This window comes from Pimephales promelas, chromosome 8 (genome assembly GCF_988280905.1).
Source record: "Pimephales promelas chromosome 8, fPimPro1.hap1.1, whole genome shotgun sequence".
Classification (NCBI taxonomy): domain Eukaryota; kingdom Metazoa; phylum Chordata; class Actinopteri; order Cypriniformes; family Leuciscidae; genus Pimephales; species Pimephales promelas.
This window is the reverse complement of record NC_142776.1, coordinates 38,177,815-38,196,874: the sequence shown is the minus strand read 5'-3', so window position 1 is coordinate 38,196,874 and position 19,060 is coordinate 38,177,815. Positions and strand designations below refer to the sequence as shown.

At 36.6% G+C, this 19,060-nt stretch overlaps 1 protein-coding gene across 2 annotated transcripts in view; it reads left to right on the top strand.

Annotated features, from left to right (window-relative positions):
* The window catches only part of nav1b (neuron navigator 1b), a 75,243-nt gene extending 56,883 nt beyond the window's left edge, over positions 1 to 18,360 (top strand). For both annotated transcript variants that reach the window (XM_039653810.2, XM_089134518.1), the window contains exons 18-30: positions 254 to 414; positions 1,293 to 1,455; positions 3,260 to 3,434; positions 3,514 to 3,605; positions 4,897 to 4,992; positions 5,086 to 5,254; positions 8,076 to 8,311; positions 9,695 to 9,849; positions 9,924 to 9,995; positions 11,530 to 11,726; positions 11,855 to 11,973; positions 12,048 to 12,245; positions 13,446 to 18,360. In XM_039653810.2, coding sequence (XP_039509744.2) covers positions 254 to 414; positions 1,293 to 1,455; positions 3,260 to 3,434; positions 3,514 to 3,605; positions 4,897 to 4,992; positions 5,086 to 5,254; positions 8,076 to 8,311; positions 9,695 to 9,849; positions 9,924 to 9,995; positions 11,530 to 11,726; positions 11,855 to 11,973; positions 12,048 to 12,245; positions 13,446 to 13,532 — 1,920 coding nt within the window. In that variant the 3' untranslated portion in view covers positions 13,533 to 18,360. The remainder of the gene's footprint in view (positions 1 to 253; positions 415 to 1,292; positions 1,456 to 3,259; positions 3,435 to 3,513; positions 3,606 to 4,896; positions 4,993 to 5,085; positions 5,255 to 8,075; positions 8,312 to 9,694; positions 9,850 to 9,923; positions 9,996 to 11,529; positions 11,727 to 11,854; positions 11,974 to 12,047; positions 12,246 to 13,445) is intronic.
* The last annotated feature ends 700 nt before the right edge of the window (positions 18,361 to 19,060 follow it).

The window sequence follows — 19,060 nt, the reverse complement described above, 5'->3', positions numbered from 1 at the left end:
ATGCCTGAGACAAGCATCACTTCTACTGTGAACTTTTGCAGGGTAAACAAACACCATATAATGTATACACGACTATACAACACTGCTGAGATTCGATATGTACTACTAATGCTTTGCTTGAAAACATAATGAATGCATACGCCATCACAAACACTTCAAATCATGAATCCTAATCATATACTCCACTAACTAACACTTTACTCAATATAAATGAGTTGTTTTTGTTAAACTTTGATTTCTCCTCTACATGTAGTTGCGGAGCTCCTTCAACAAGGCCTTCAGTAAAAAGGGTTCGAAAGCTCCATACGCAGACATCGAGGAGATCGCGACCCCGGTCACATCCGCCCCATCTTCACCCAAAATACACCATAATGTGGATAATGTCCCCGCAAAGGCCTCAACTTCAACGTTAGGGTAGGACAGGCAATTGTTGCCACATTATAAACACCATGTCTTAAAGTTGCATTGAGTTTTTGCAGAACTACGCCCCCTCTGGCGACAAGCGGAACTGCTGCAACCAGATGTACTGTACTTAAGTACTAAAATGCTGTATCTGTAGTCCACTAGAGTATTGTTGTTTTCTCATACTTCTACTTTTACTTCAGTAGATATTTTCGATAAATTTAATACTTTTACTTCGATATTTTTTTAATGTTCTGCTAGTTACTCGTTACAATTATAACAATTTTACGAATCATTCCTTGCAAGTTAGCTTTCATGCTGCCTAAATCACACGCCAGTTTTATAGGGTAATGGTATCGATTGACACACACATTGACAACTAATGCAGGGGTTGTCCTGCAATGGCCGCCAAAGCAAATTTGTATCCCGCCAAAGCGCCTTATTTGATTGCTAGTTCAAACTTTTGACTGCTTTCTTTAATAATTACATGACACAATACTTGTACTTTTACTTTTAGTACTTTGAATTTTAAAATAAACTACTTGCAATACTTAAGTACAAAAAATGTTGAATACTTCAGTACTTCTACTTCTTCAACTTCAACTTCTACTCAAGTCACTTTTTTGATAGAGCACTTGTACTTTTACTCAAGTCCGGGTTTCTAGTACTTTATACATCTCTGCGAGCGTGACGTCACGCCCAGACTCAAATCCGTCCCGAATCCCTCTTATTTATTTTACAGTACAGGATTATAGAGGAAAAGCTCATTCAGCCCATCATTTCAGCACGTTTGGGTTGGAAAAACGGCATGAAATGTTGCGCAATGCACCTTTAAGAGATGATTTGAGTTATGCATGATGTTATGTAAGCTTTACTGGTGTTTTGGGCAGATCGTGCGAAGGGCCTGAGGAGACTGAGCATGAAGAGAAAGTGGTGTCAGTGTTACGCACTGAACTATGGGAGAAAGAGCGCAAGCTGACGGACATCCGTCTGGAGGCTCTAAGCTCCGCCCATCAGCTGGAGCAGCTTCAGGAGGCCATGACCAACATGCAGGTGTGTGTGAGATTGTGACCCTGATCCGATCCAAGTCATTGAATACTGAGTATCTGCCCATAAAGAGTCCCGAACTGAGTTTCTTACGGGCTCAAATGTAGAAAAAGGAGATTTCGGCCACAGGAGGGCGCAGTGAGCCAAATATTAATGCACTGCATTCAAAGCAATGAAAGAACATGACTGTCTGTACAAAAAAAAAGTGCATAACGTTTAAACCAATCAAATATAATTGCGTAAATTGCATGAACAAAACAGCATCTTGTATTTCTGCATAGATTAATACAAAGAGACGAAGCACCGATCACACAGAGAACATTTTTGCTAGTAGCACCTTAACTGTCACCGTCCCGGTACCGGGACACCTAATTTCACTATATTTCAAATAAATCCTAATCTAATTATGACAAATTATATATTGTTGGAAAGGTCAAAGACTTCTAAATAAATATTCTACTCCTGTTTTGTGTTACAAATTATGTAGAAAGAGTAATTGATGAATTTATGACAAGAGTGCGCCTCAAAAAAATCTTAAATCTCAATATATAAATAAATATTTTGTAAAATATATATTATATATAAAATAAAATATTTAGTACAGTATATTTGATTTACTATCATTTCTTGAATTACAACCATTTAAGTTTGAATAATGCATTTTAACCCCCATTCTCAAAAATGGGGGTGGCAGCTAAGGGGTTAAAAACATTTTATTTATTTTTTTACTTCATTTTTCTTAACCCTCTGGGGTTCTTCGTTTAACACTCGGGAACTTCGAGTCAAAATTGACCCAAAGGGCGGGATTCATATTTAAAAAAAAAAAATCATAATATTTTTTTTTTATAATATTTTTTCTTTTCTTTTTTGGTGTTTTGAGAAAATTTCAAAAATACAAAAATGTATAATTAGTATTAATGCAATAATTATGACCAAATTTTCCCCCATTGAATATAATAGAAAAAAAAAAGCTTTTTTTAAAGCTGTATTTCATTTTGGAGTCAAGCCTAGGCCTCATAAAAGCAATTTTCTAAATCTCGTGGACAAACTGAGCTCAAAAATGCAAAACACATGTATAATCTGAATTTTTTGGTGTGTGTGTGTGGATGTGTCTGTTTTGCACTCTTGATGTTTTATAGATTCACCCCTTCACTGTTGTGTGCTTTTTTTCAAGATCGTTGCTGATTTGTAGATTGTACGCACAAAAAAACTCAGTATTTTCACATTTTTGCCAATTTCCCATTCATTTCCTATGCGGGTCATTATTGAGTGTGACTATTTTTTTTACGACCACTTAGACTTTTCAAATCTTGTCCCCAATTTTTTTGGGGTGTTCATATACCAAGTACCATTAAAGTCACCAAGTTTCGGACCATTCTGATGAAGCTATTTTTAACATTTTTTTATTTAAAGGCAGAACTTTCTAAACATGCTGCCACAAAGATGTCCGTCTAGCACCTGTTCGCATAGAAAGCAATGGAAATGCAGCACAGAAAACGCGTTCTGTGTTATGTTTTTGACGTAAGCTATTTCTGCAATGTTTTGAATGAACAGCAGAAGCGGTATCGCATCAAGTGGGTTCAACTGGATAGGTTCAGAAAATACAGCAAAACACAAGTCTTACATCATCATCGCATCTCATATATACAACCTGTCACTCACATGAGATCTCAAATGCGGGAAACGATACAAAAATCCAATCAATTCCTGATGAACAGACATTTTTCATTTTCATTCTGTCACAGTTGGGAAGACTTCAACTTCAGTTTAATTATGCAAATTTTAAATCCCTCAATAAATGCACTATCAGGTTACAGTAGAAAACCTGAAGGCGGAGAACGACCAGCTGAAGACGGGTGGCCCCTCCTCCAGACCCCCAAGCTCCGCCTCCCAGTCCTCAGGGCTCGGCTCATTGGGCGTCTCATCACCACGACAATCTGTATCGTCTTTCAGCAAAACTTCAGGACAGAATGAGCCTTACCCAGGTGAGGTTCATGCTCAAAATGTGGATTTTTCACGTCCTTAAATTCTGTTCTCTCACTTTCATTTCTATTCATCTCATAGATGTCTTTCAAAGCCCTACCACGACTTTGCAGAAGGACGAGAGTCTCGCCAGAGTGTTGATTCGCATACCCAATCAGCACCTATTCAAAGACGTGAGCATCTTCATACTGACCATATACTGTACTTTATAAAGTGGGTAGATGCAAATTCTGATTAGACGAGGCACACAGAGTACCATTGTTATATATGCCATTGTGCTATTTTGAAGCTTTCAATTTTAATTTGAGTTTTATGTGCTTTTTGTTTTTTTATAATATTCCTAATTATTTAAAATACAAAAAAGCATTATTGCTATGGTTAAATAAATGTTTGGTGAAATCAGGAATTATTTCTCTATATAGTGTTGAAATGGCAACTAGTAAATATAGCAAGTTTCGTCATGCTGGCATTAAAACTAGTGTGTTACAACTAGCCCCGCGTTACGTTGTACCCCACGCTCCCCTAGTGTTTAATAAAATAAAGAAAATATATAAAAAAAATTTTTTCATATTTAAAGGAGTAGTTCACTTTTAAAAAACGTTTTTCTGATAATTTACTCACCCCCGTATCATCCAAGACGTCCATGTCTTTCTTTCTTCAGTGAAAAAGAAATTAAGGTTTTTGATGAAAACATTCCAGGATTTTCTCCATATAATGGACTTCAATGGGGTCCAAACGGTTCAAGGTCCAAATGAGAGTTTCAGTGCAGCTTCAAAGGGATTTAAACGACACCAGACGATGAATAAGGGTCTTATCAAGCGAAACGAGCGGTCATTTCAAAAATAAATAACAAAGTTTAAGTTTTATAAGCTCAAATGCTCGCCTTGCTCTGTTCTGTGATGCGCGTTCGTGACTCTCCTGTTCATCAAAATGAACGAATCTTTTTTCGAGTCAACTCGTTTTTTTTTCGTTCGTTTAATGAACCAAATGACACTAAAAAAGATTTGTTCAATTTGATAAACGAGTTCGAACAGGAGAGTCACGAACGCGCATCACAGAACAGAGCAAGACGACCATTTGAGTTTATAAAACTTCAACTTTTTTTTTTTAAATGACAGCTCGCTTCGCTTGATAAGACCCTTATTCATCGTGTGGAATCGTTTAAAGTCATTTGAAGCTGCACTGAAACTCTCATTTGGACCTTGAACCGTTTGGACCCCATTGAAGTCCATTATATGGAGAAAAATCCTGGAATGTTTTCATCAAAAACCTTAATTTCTTTTCGACTGAAGAAAGAAAGACATGGACATCTTGGATGACATGGGAGTGAGTAAATTATCAGCAAAAGTTTGTTTAAAAGTGAACTACTCCTTTAAAAATGAAAAATAAATATTTAATGTAATAATTTAAATAAATGTGTTGTTTCACTAACCATAAGCAACCTCATTCAAACCTCATTCATAGGAGGTGAAGCAGCTGGAGTTTTTCATTGGTGCGGTCAGGATCAGCGGGCGGACGGACTGGTTTGCTCTAGACTCTGCCGTTATCCAGGCTTTTAAAGTGAGTCAGCGCCCCCTACAGTCTTCTCAGATCCACACGTGTAGACGTGGAATAAAACACACACATGGTTGTCCTCTCGCTGTGTGTCTGCAGGAGTATTTATCGGTGGTGGACCCCAGCTCCAGTCTCGGCCTCTCTCAGGACTCCATCTACAGCTACAGCCTCAGTCACCTGAAGAGGGTTCTGGGAGCTCATCCGCCCGAGACTCCTCCGGTGCGCCTCTACTCCACAGGATCCTCCTGCATCAGTGTCGCCCTGAAAGGTCAGTGTGGGGAACAATCAAACCTATATGTTAGGTACTGTAGGTATATGCATATACACACATATATATATTTACAAACTTTAAAGGGATAGTTCACTTTAAAATAAATTTTTGGTATGTTTTATCTTACTTCAAGGGCATCCAAGATGTAGGTGTCTTTGTTTCCGCAGTAGTTTCAATTTTGATATTTTTAGGCCAAACCGTTCTTGTCTGTCAGTCATATAATGGAGGTCTATGGTCACCACCTCAAAGAGCATGCACAGAGAAGTCAAAATTAAACATGATTTAATGACTCGTAAATGTAAGTACACATTGATGGCCTAAGACACGAAACGAGCGCTTTGTGTAAGAAAACGAACAGTATTTATATCGTTTTTACCTCCATGTCCAAGTGGTCTGAGGGCACGGGCACGGGCGCTTTGTGGCTGTGATTACAAGAGGTAAAAACGATATAAATACTGTTCATTTTCTCACACAAACCGCTCGTTTCGTGTCTTAGGCCATCAATGTGTACTTACATTTACGAGTTATTAAATCATGTTTAATCTGGACTTCTCTGTGCATGCTCTTTGAGGTGGTGACCATAGACCTCCATTATATGACTGACAGACAACAACGCTTTGACCTAAAAATATAAAAAATGCGGAAACAAAGACAGCTACAACTTGAGGTAAGCTAAAACATACCAAAAATGTATTTCAAAGTGAACTATCCCTTTAATGTTAGATTGTGATTAATCGATTTGACAGCACAAATATATATATAGTGTGTGTGTGTGATAATTATAATAATCATTTAATAATAATTTACATGAAATATATACTTAATTGGGGACTACATTTATATACATTTATTTTTTACGTTGATTTCCCCCCCCCCCAAATATTATACATTTATATATATATATATATATATATTTACATTCATTTTTTTTTCCTGAACAGTATAAAACATTTTTCCATATTATATGCTCACATCACAATTGCTTTCTGCTCATAAGGAGTATCAAATCATTAATCTCTTTTCTCTGACACAATCTTTTAGTACTTTTCCATCTGAGCTTCAAGCCATTATTTTCAGATTTCCATCTTCAATAACCATCAACAAAGAATGCAAATCCCCACCGGCAACACTGCAGTGTAAATGATGCTTATATCTGTCTCAGCTGTGTTTTTCACATCTCACGCCACCAGAGAAGAGCAATACACTGCTAATGTTTCACACTAACAGCAGCCAGCAGGACGTGTGATTGGTCCACGGCCCTCCCCCAATCCCATCATTCCTGAGCTCTCCGGTCGGATATATGACCCTGGGTATTGGGGTCGTGACTCAGACTCCTCAGGGCTTGGTCTAGGTGTTATTTTAAGCACTGGCTGTGACTTTATGTTGTTTATTGAGGCCGTGTGATGCTATAGCCCACCCAGACAGCGAACATAAAGCAATTTGACTGTTCTCTCGAGTAGAAAACGTGTTTTCCCTCATTTCTAGGTGGGATTTCAGGTGGGAGTAGATCACTTTTGAAAAAACTTTTGCTGATAATTTACTCGCCACCATGTCATCCAAGATGTCCGTGTCTTTCTTTCTTCAGTCGAAAAGAAATTAAGGTTTTTGATGAAAACATTCCAGGATTTTTCTCCATATAATGGACTTCAATGGGGACCAAACGGTTCAAGGTCCAAATGAGAGTTTCAGTGCAAACCGCAAACTGTTCAAAGGGCTTTAAACGATTCCAGACGATGAATAAGAGTCTTATCAAGCGAAACGATCGCTCATTTAAAAAAACAAAACAGAGTTTAAATTTTATAAGCACAAATGCTCGCCTTGCTCTGCTCTGTGATGCACGTTCGTGACTCTCCTGTTCGAAGTCGTTCATCAAAATTGATTAATCTTTTTCCGAGTCAATTCGTTCGTTTAGTTCATTCAATGAACCAATTGACTCGGGAACAGATTCGTTCATTTTGATGAACGAATTCGAACGAGTTCGTGCATCACAGAACAGAATAAGGTGACCATTTAAGCTTATAAAACTTAAACTTTGTTATTTTTTTATTAAATGAGCCCTAGCTTCGCTTGATAAGACCCTTATTCATCGTGTGGAATCGTTTAAAGCCCTTTGAAGCTGCACTGAAACTCTCATTTGGACCTTGAGCCGTTTGGACCCCATTGACGTCCATTATATGGAGAAAAATCCTGGAATGTTTTCGTCAAAAACCTTAATTTCTTTTCGACTGAAGAAAGAATGACGTGGACATCTTGGATGACATGGGGGCGAGTAAATTATCAGCAAAAGTTTTTTCAAAAGTGAACTACTCCTTTAAAAACTAGACTATATTTTAATAAGACACATTGGAGCATGTACAGCAAATTAATGCACAAGATTAAAGGGATAGTTCACCCAAAAATGAACATTTTGTCATTTAATCATACAAGTTGCTCCAAAACCGTATGAGTTTCTTTCTTCTCTTGAACACAAACGAAGATATTTTGAAAAATGTCAGTGGACCCCATTGACTTCAATAGTTGGAAAAAATGTATTATGCAAGCATTCGTTCAAGTAGCCTATTATTGTAACGTTGCAGTGGGAGTTTACATGAGTTTCCAGCATGTTGTGTGATGCTTTCTCCATTGTGTGTAAAGTCTCAGTGTGGCGTGAACCATGAGTGAGTGATCGCTCTTGTCTTGTAAAAATTGGTTGCAATCTGAAACATCACCAATAGAGGCCGCTAAAATACATATAGCACCTGCTATGTAATGTAAAACCTGTATTTACATTGTACTGTCCTTAATATTTCACGTCACGGGCTGTTGTCCCTGAATGCAGGACTGAAGGAGAAGTGTGTGGACGTTCTGGTGTTCGAGACGCTCATCCCTAAGCCCATGATGCAGCATTACATCAGTCTGTTGCTCAAGCACCGGCGGCTGATCTTATCGGGTCCGAGCGGCACAGGGAAGACCTACCTCACCTATCGCCTCGCCGAGTACCTGGTGGAGCGCAGCGCTCGAGAGCTCACGCCGGCCATCGCCGCCACCTTCAACATGCACCGCCAGTCCTGCAAGGTACGCTGGCGACAACATACACATGATGAAATTCAAGGGTTAGTTCACAAAAAAATGATGTCATTAATGACCCTCATGTCGTCCCAAGCCCGTCAGACCTCCGTTCATCTTCAAAACACAGTTTAAGATATTTTAGATTTAGTCCGAGAGCTTTCTGTCCCTCCATTGAACATGTGTGTACGGTATACTGTCCATGTCCAGAAAGGAAATAAAGACATCATCAAAGTAGTCATGTGACATCAGTGGGTTAAAGGAGTAGTTCACTTTTGAAAAAACTTTTGCTGATAATTTACTCACCCCCACGTCATCCAAGATGTCCATGTCTTTCTTTCTTCAGTGGAAAAGAAATTAAGGTTTTTGATGATTTTTCTCCATATAATGGACTTCAATGGGGTCCAAACGGTTCAAGGTCCAAATGAGAGTTTCAGTGCAGCTTCAAAGGGCTTTAAAAGACACCAAACGATGAATAAGGGTCTTATCATGCGAAACGAGCGGCCATTTAAAAAAATAAATAAAAAAGTTTTAGTTTTATAAGCACAAATGCTCGCCTTGCTCTGTTCTGTGATGCGCGTTCGTGACTCTCCTGTTCATCAAAATGAACAAATCTTTTTTCAAGTCATGACTCGAGGGTCCTAGATCAGACCCTTATTCATCGTCTGGTGTCGTTTAAAGCCCTTTGAAGCTGCACTGAAACTCTCATTTGGACCTTGAACCGTTTGGTCCCCATTGAAGTCCATTATATGGAGAAAATCCTGGAATGTTTTCATCAAAAACCTTAATTTCTTTACGACTGAAGAAAGAAAGACATGGACATCTTGGATGACGTGGGGGTGAGTAAATTATCAGCAAAAGTTTTTTTTTTTTATTAAAAAAAAATTTGTACTAAAATGTACTACTTTTATTTACTAAAGACACTCAGTAGAAAACTAGTGCTGAGAAGCCTTGGACAGGGTTCATTATTTAACTTACGGGAGGAAAGTATTTAAAGTAATCACATAGGATGATTTACTGAGGTTTGCGATTGTCAATTTACTGTACAATCACAAAATGTTCCTCTCCCGTTGGTGCTTTTATGGGATTGTGCTCTTTTATTTAATTAAAACTCATTTAATAATTGATGAATTTTGCAACATTGACACTGAATTGAGCTGAATAATTACACCATTGAACTAATGACACTATTCTCTAGAGCTGCTTGAATTTGTTTCTTAATTGATTAACTCTGCACTGTTATTGAACTGAAATAACACAGAAAATAATTCATCTGAATGAGGATAATATTGTCTTCTGTAGCTGAAATTGAATATGTTTCATAATTTATCAACTGAAACAATCTGCAATGTAAATAAATCTCTTTTTGCGTTTTGTCCCTTATCCCAAAAGGACCTTCAGCTCTATCTGTCCAATCTGGCCAATCAGATCGATCGAGAGAGCAGCACAGCAGAGATCCCATTGGTTGTCCTCTTGGATGATGTGCATGATCCAGCGTCCCTTAGTGAACTTGTTAATGGTGCTTTAACCTGTAAATATCACAAATGGTGAGTGTAAACTCTCCTCTCAGATGACGAGTGTCATTGTAAAGGTGTTAAGAGCTGTTGTGTCTCTCTTTCAGTCCATATATAATAGGGACAACCAATCAGCCAGTGAAGATGAGCCCTAACCATGGTCTACACCTCAGCTTCAGGTTGGTACCAACATGCACTTTTCAGTGAGGAACAGCTGTGACGTCCTCTTGAAGATCACATGCTTTGTTTTGATTGTCACTTTGGGTGACACTAACATGTGCTTGCCATGTGTTACCAATATAACTTGTGTTTTATTACACTGACAATTAATCACAAATCACAATTCTAGCCAATTTCTTGTATCACTCCTCAGTCCTTTTTCTCTAATTTCACTTCAAATAAATGTTTAATGCTCATTTATTCATTCATTTGGTCATTCTTATTCTTATACACGACACTATTCATCCTGTCAAGACTGTTCATTCATCTCTTTCAGATTTTTACACACACATTTATAATATAATTGGGTTTAATGTTGTCAAATGGGGTATACATAAAGTTTATTTTTGAAAGAAATCTTATTTTAAATCTTATTAATCTTACTTAATAAAATGTATTTTATTAAAAATAAAAACAGTAATATTGTGAAATATTATTTCAACTTAAAAAAGCCACTTTTATGTGAATTAATTTTTTAATATATTGATTCAAAGCTGATTTCAGATTTTTACACACATATTTATAATATAATTGGGTTTAATGTCATCAAATGGGGTATACATAAAGTCTATTTGTGGAATATTTACTTGAGGTCCGCTCAAATTGACGCATGTATGATTTAATTTATTTGACCTACACTGTAACATTTTTTAAATGTTTTTGAAAGAAATCTTATTTTAAATCTGATTAATCTCACTTAATAAAAATGTATTTTATTAAAAATAAAAATAGTAATATTGTGAAATATTATTTCAACTTCAAATAGCCATTTTTTATGTGAATTAATGTTTTAATATATTGATTCAATTTATTGATTTACACATTTATAATATAATTGGGTTTAATGTCATCAAATGGGGTATACATAAAGTCAGTTTGAGTGGTTTTTAAATGTTTTTGAAAAAAATCTTACTGAATTTGTTTTATTAAAATTATAAACATTAATATTGTAAAATTTAATTCAACTTAAAATAGCCATTTTTTATGTGAATATATGAAGAGTTCAGATGCAAAAGCCTCTAAATGCCATTTGAAATTTTCTTCTTTAATGATAATTTTTATCAAACTTGTATATTTAAGTTCAGTAATTTCACTTAAATAACAATTAATAGGTAATTATCATTGCCATTTAAGTGAAATTACTGAACTTAAATATACAAGTTTGATAAAAATCATCATTAAAGAAGAACATTTCAAATGGCATTTAGAGGCTTTTGCATCTGAACTCTTCATATATATATATATATATATATATATATATATTTTTAATATATTGATTCAAAGCTGAATTTTCAGCAGTCTTCAGTGTCACATGATCCTTCGATGATTTGCTGCTCAAGAAACATTTCTGATTATTATTAATGTTAAGAACAGTTGTACTTCATATTTTTGTGGAAACAACATCTTTACTATCACTTTGATAAATTGAATAAAAGAATAAAACATCTTACTGACCCGAAATGCTTTAACTTGTCATATATCTCCTCTATACAGGATGGTGATGTTTTCCAATAACGTCGAGCCGGCAAACGGGTTCCTGGTGCGTTACTTGCACAGAAAACTGATGGAGGCCGAGGATCCCAGGAGCATAAACAATGAAGATCTGCTGCGGGTTCTGGACTGGGTGCCCAGACTCTGGTACCACCTGCACACCTTCCTGGAAAAACACAGCACCTCCGATTTCCTCATCGGTAATTTTAATTATTATATCGGCATCATATTGGATGAGAATAAAGTGACATTTGTTTCGATAACAAGCTTGATGTGCCTAATAAAGTGAGTATTTCCACCTATTTGTGTCCAATCTGTGTTGCCGTAGGTCCCTGCTTCTTCCTGTCCTGTCCAGTTACAGTAGAGGATTTCCGCACGTGGTTTATTGATCTTTGGAATCACTCAATCATCCCATACCTGCAGGAAGGAGCCAAAGATGGCATTAAGGTGAGTCAAACTATCCTAAACTCGAATTAAAAAATGTTTTTATCAAGAATAAGTGTGAGTGTGTGCGTCGGCAGGTTCACGGGCAGAAGTCGGTGTGGGAGGATCCGGTGGAGTGGGTCCGAGGATCTTTACCCTGGCCGTCTGCTCAGCAAGACCAGGCCAAACTCTTCCATCTGCCCCCCCCGAGCACCGGCCCGGGCAGCCCCAGCCAGCCAGGAGACGAGCGGACACACAAGGAGACGCCACCCAGCTCTGTGGACTCCGATCCACTGGTCAGTGCTGATAATTTACTCACCCCCATGTCATCCAAGATGTCCGTGTCTTTCTTCCTTCAGTCGAAAAGAAATTAAGGTTTTTGATGAAAACATTCCAGGATTTTTCTCCATATAATGGACTTCAATGGGGTCCAAACGGTTCAAGGTCCAAATGAGAGTTTCAGTGCAGCTTCAAAGGGCTTTAAACGACACCAGACGATGAATAAGGGTCAGTTTTGGGTAATAAAGGGGTAACAAGCAGATATACAAGCAAATTATTTATGCTAGGTGCCTATTTTGTTAATATATTCCAGGCAAAAATTGTACGTCTGTTGTATATAAAAGTTTTCATCACATTTCTGGCAATGTTACATGGTAATATTGACATCTGCGTATATATATATATATATATATGAAGAGTTCAGATGCAAAAGCCTCTAAATGCCATTTGAAATTTTCTTCTTTAATGATGATTTTTGTCAAACTTTTATATTTAAGTTCAGTAATTTCACTTAAATGGCGATGATAATTACCTATTAATTGTTATTTAAGTGAAATTACTGAACTTAAATATACTGTACAAGTTTGATAAAAATCATCATTAAAGAAGAAAATTTCAAATGGCATTTAGAGGCTTTTGCATCTGAACTCTTCATATATATATATATATATATATATATATATATATATATTAGGGCTGTCAGTTTAATGCGTTATTAAAACCCATTTTAACGGTGTTAAATTTTTTTATCGCGCGATTAACGGTCTTTTTGTCCTAGCAAACTTTGTAGTTTTTTCACATGCTTTTGCAACAGGACGCGGCATGCGTCTTAATCCATTTCGGTTAATTTTCATCATTTCATTAAAATGAGAAAAAATAATGTAACAAAAAGAAATCAAAAGACATTTAGAATAGATAAAATGTACGATTAATCGCGAGTTAACCATGACATTAATGCGATTAATCGCGATTAAATATAGAAAGATTAAAGATTTGCTGGTACCTATTTGTTTTAAAATAATTACATTATAAATAATTTGCTTGTATATCTGCTTTTTACCCCTTTATTACCCAAAACTTAACATATTGTTTCCTTATACCTACACGGAAGTACACTATAACTACAGAAACGTACAGCGTAATTTCAGTTTACTTGCGCAGTTGTAAAATAAAGTGTTACCGAAATATCTCGATATCTTCTTGTTCTCTTATTCCAGATGGCTATGCTGTTAAAACTACAAGAGGCCGCCAATTACATCGAGTCGCCGGAAAAAGAAACAGATCCAAAACTCCCTCCTCTCTGAACATCCGATTGACGGTCCCATCATCCCCTCCATCTCTCCTGCCGCCCATGTTGAGGTCCAGACTCCCGCAGACCTGCAGATGACACTGTACTGTTACTAGAAATGCTATTAGTGCATTTCACCCCATTTCATCCCACCTTTATGCATTTCAATCAAATGTCCCTTGCAAAAAAGTACTGTGGCTGTACCATGGTTCAGTGATGGTGATTCTGCAGTACGACATGCTATTGCTCTTTTAAAGTTTTTATGCATGTGGATTTAATGAGCTCTTATGAAACGAAAGAGTACATGGAATATCTGTACTTCTAAAAATGGATTTGTGACACCTCAGGACCTTTTAAAATGAACCAGTCAAGGCAAAATGTGTGATTAAAGTGAAATGGTGAGCAGTTGCAGCACCTTAATCTATGCTTTTCCTTATAACATGTAGCCCTCAAACCGTATTCACTTTATAGCCCCTAATCCTGTAATTGTGGACAAATGTGGGCACAGAGGACTCAGGTGGGATCCTAATTTTTATTTATTATAAATGTTATATCACTGTCTTTGACAAAGTTTTGTCTATCCATTTATGGTGTTTTTTTTATTTTTGGGGGTAATTTTGAATTTATTTACTTTAAAAAGTACCATATTTTCTATGTAAATTATACTTATTTTATGTTAACTACATTAAAATATCATCCCAATAAGTTCTTAGCGCTAAAACCTAAAGATGAAGTGACTTTGCTGTCTTATTTTAGAACACAGTTTTTCCCATTCATTTCATTTCTATGGGTGCCCATTTTTGACCCAAATACAAGATTAAGGAGTTTTTTTTTCACCCACTTAACATTGTAGAATTGAGTCAAAAAAAATGTGTGTTCAGGAGGCAAACTTAGGAAAAGTAGCTCAAGGGATCAAGGGAAGTATTTTTAAAAAATAAATCAACACTATTTTGCCCACATTTGTCCAGAATACGGTTTTAGGGTTAAAAAAATATAAAATAAAAAATGTTTACATATTGATGGTGAACTATCCATATAGTATGGTACTGAGTAAATTATCATGCTAGTGACCAAACCACATTTTTTTAATGCTTTTACCACAGTACTTTTATGTAAGGGCTTGCAAAAATGAAAATAACCATCAATTTATAGCACTATTGTCTGCATATTTCTGTTTACAGATATAAATGTACATACAGATGTAATTTCTCTTTGCGGGAACCTTTACTGTTCCACTGCTGCCCGTATTAACTCAACGTTACAGGTGCTAAAACCACTTATATAGCGCTTTATATAATACAGATTGTTTCAAAGCAGCTTTATAGGAAAATGGTGCATTCATTTCGGCTGTTCAGTCAGTCCATTGGAAAGATCATCAATTATTAAATTAGTTCATTTAATCTGTAAAGCAGTTCTGCAAAAAACGTCGTCACCTTCCAGCTCAGTTCAGATCAATAATATTTTTGATTATTACTTCGTCTTGCAGTCAAGCTCTCATGAATTACAGCCAACATGGGAGATACTGGGAAATATTAAACGTCTGCTCTCCGATTTAACACTTTAAAGGCCACTTTAGCCTATGCTGCTTTTTGTACTTTTCATTTCTTTCACATTTAAATAGCTATAGTTTAACCCCGATCCTTTAGTGTCTCAGAAACACTTATGCAGACTTCGTTAAAGGGATGGTTCACCTAAAAATTAGCATTTCTTTCATGTGCTGAAAACATATTTTGAAGATCAGTTTTTGGTCCCCATTGACTTTCTGCTATGGAAGTCAATGGGGACCAACAGCACATTCTTCAAAATATCTTTCATGTTCAAAACAGAAGCTGGTTTTGAACAACATGAGTGTTAGTAAATAATAATGTTTGGGTGAATTATTCCTTTAAACCTTTTCTTCCTCTTTTTTAACACAGTGAATGCCTTATAACAGATTTGAAGTGTGCTATCATGTTCCCTTGAGCTTAACTAAATCTGAATCGAATTGGCCACAACACACGGGATGTTTAATTGGAATTTGAATTATGAATCAAAGTTGCAAATCAAAGAATTTTAAAACAAAAACTTCATTAGTGGTTTATTTATTCAGTGGGTGATTAGATCAATTTCATTTGATACTTGTGGAAAAGGAAATGCATTGTTAAACATGAATTTAATTCGAAATTATGATTCTGCATGAGGCACATAACCCCGGTAGGGGGCAGCATCCTCAAAACTGAAGCTTGTGTTCCCTATATATCTCAGTAACCGATTGTAAAGTTCATTTGTTTTCAGAGAGACGTCCCAGTCACGCACTTTGATTCACTGTAATGATACTGTAGAGATGTTTTACTTGGCTTTGACACTGATCTCAGCTCAGGGGTTTGGTTATCTCAGGCCTCTAATTAGATTCAACACAGCTACTTCTCTCTTTGTAGAAAATGGTGCAAATGTAGAAAACCAAATAGTCAGTGCTTTATTCGAGCCTTTTATTCAGAGTACGATTCCCCTGATAAAGTGCACACGGCCGGAAGATGAACTTTTTTTTTTTTGATTATTTGGTGCTATCTGATATCACTTTAGGAAAAAGTTTCCAGCATAAATGTCTTGGTTTAGCAAAATCCGCACTTGACATCCAATAGCCTTAGTCTCGTGGCGTTTAAGGGCACCTGTAGGTACAACCAAGTGATCATTTTATTTATATGATCGTTTTTAGTGGTAGTTTTAGAGATGTAAGCATTACGTCTCCTTAGATGTAGTTTAATCGCATTTTGCCTCACTAAAAATCGAATTGTTATGTCAAGGTAAAAAATGGTAGTAAAAAACAACATCAAACCATACAGCATTTCTCCGGAGCTTACAGTTAAAGGGATAGTTCACTTTGAAATTAATTTTTGGTATGTTTTAGCTTACCTCAACATGTAGGTGTCTTTGTTTCCGCGTTTTGATATTTTTAAGTCAAACCGTTCTTGTCTGTCAGTCATATAATGGAGGTCTATGGTCACCACCTCAAAGAGCAGCACAGAGAAGTCCAGATTAAACATGATTTAATGACTTGTAAATGTAAGTACACATTGATGGCCTAAGACACGAAACGAGCAGTTTGTGTGAGAAAACGAACAGTATTTATATAGTTTTTACCGCCCGCACCCTCAGATCACTTGTGGTTACAATGATATAAATACTGTTCGTTTTCTCACACGAACCGCTCGTTTCGTGTCTTAGGCCATCAATGTGTACTTACATTTACGAGTCATTAAATCATGTTTAATTTGGACTTCTCTGTGCTGCTCTTTGAGGTGGTGACCATAGACCTCCATTATATGACTGACAGACACGAACGGTTTGACCTAAAAAATATCAAAAATGCGGAAACAAAGACACCTACATCATTCTTGGATGCCCTTGAGGTCAGATAAAACATACCAAAAATTAATTTCAAAATGAACTATCCCTTTAATATCAAAGTAGTGTCCACTACATCTGTATGTCCTCAACTCACACAGAAGAGGATTTGCTCACAGAAAGCAGTGGTGGATCAGTAATTTCCCATCTCTGTACCTGAAACTAGTATCCAAACATGCATGTAGGTACAAAATCTGGGCTATGGAAGTTCAAATATAACTCAAATCATTTCATTCCTTTCTACTCATCTTATATATTGCATTACTGTGTAAATATGATTTCCGTAGTACCAAGAAATGAGGGTTTGTGGAGTTTATTAGCCAAATCGAGAGACTCGTAATGCTCAAGATGGCAAAATGATTCAGTTTTCTTTAACCTTCTTCAGTTGCGCCGCTGCTTCAAGTCTAATATTTGATTACATTCCAGACATAAGACAGCGTCAATGGCTTTTGTAACCACCCATTTGCGGTTCGCAGTAAAACCGCAGCACAGTGTTGGTAAATTACCATTGATATTGAATCTGGATCAGTGAGTAAAGCTAAATGAATCTCATTTATGTCTCATTTACGTGAGCGTTTATTAGTGTGACTAAAGCCGCTGTACACTGTCTGCATCATGTTCCTGGTTATTGTGCCTGTAACCGTGTGATAGCTGTGCTGTGTTGTGCAAAGTCCCATTTAACGCGACAATTCAGCAACTTTTTACTGACTACTTTGTCCAGGGATTGTAAAGACAGCACAAGGATGGATTTTTTTTTTTCCGTTCTGTTTTGTTATGCTGTTTTTCACTTTATAGCTCCTAAATGCACCTTTTTATGTGGACTATATTATTGCAATAATGTCTGGACTCGTTTCATCCCTGGCTTTGGGTGATTGTATGCCTTGATGGTGCTGTCTTGAGGTCAGGGTCAAGTTTGGGCATATCAGGTGGCTTAGTTGTATGCGGAGGACCAATGAAAATGTAAAATATTACAGATACAAAGTGGTGAGAAGTTGCTGAATAGTCCTTTCACTTCATGCAATGCTTGATATTGATTCAAAAAAACTCAATTCTATTGCATAAAAGGTAATATGATGGTAGAAGATGTAAGTTACAATGTGCAATGGGTTTCTAAATGTCGTAACGCATGTGTGAAGCAGAATTACGGATTTGTTCTACCTAATTTGGGGTGATGATATTGCGTTCGTTCTTTGTAAGTTTCCCCCAAATGAATGTTTGAGTTCCATTTTTGTACAGAACAATATAAATGTAAACATTGTACATAGCGTGGCCCCGCATTTGCAACAACAATCATTTAAGAGAAAAAAAATGTCATTAACAAATGTGGTTTGAAAGGAATAAGACTTGTGCTTTTGTTAGCGATGGAGTGGCCCAGTGCGTAAAAACTGGCACGCTTTGGATGTTCGTGATATGACCACCAAGACATTGTCCATCTGTCAAAATAAAAAACCACAACGTTCGTTAAGTGTGTTCTTATGTTTCCACGTTCTGGGGTTAAAATACAATTTCTAAATCTATCAAATAAGTTTAGTATTCTGTAGAAAGTCTTACAAAGCTTTACGAAGATGAGATGAGGCATATGTCACCACAAAATCAGTCACATGGGTACATTTTTTTTAAATGAGATATACATCACCTGAAAGCTGAATAAATACGCTTCTTATTGATGTGTGGTTTGTTAGGATAACATGTGGCTGAGATACAACCATTTGAAAATCGCCTTTAAAGTTGTCCATGTTCGTGATTGTGCTGCATTTACCTACAAAATATATGTTTTGTTATATTTACGGGTATGTATGGAACATGGCCTTCTTCACTTTTTAAAAAAAAAAAACTTTTGCTGATAATTTACTCGCCCCCATGTCATCCAAGATGTCCATGTCTTTCTTTCTTCAGTCGAAAAGAAATTAAGGTTTTTGATAAACATTCCAGGATTTTTCTCCATATAATGGACTTCAATGGGGTCCAAACGATTCAAGGTCCAAATGAGAGTTTCTGTGCAGCTTCAAAGGGCTTTAAACGACACCAGATGATGAATAAGGGTCTTATCTAGCAAAACGAGCGGTCATTTAAAAAATAAATAAAAAAGTTTAAGTTTTATAAGCACAAATGCTCGCCTTGCTCTGTTTTGCGTGTTCGTGACTCTCCTGTTCGAACTCG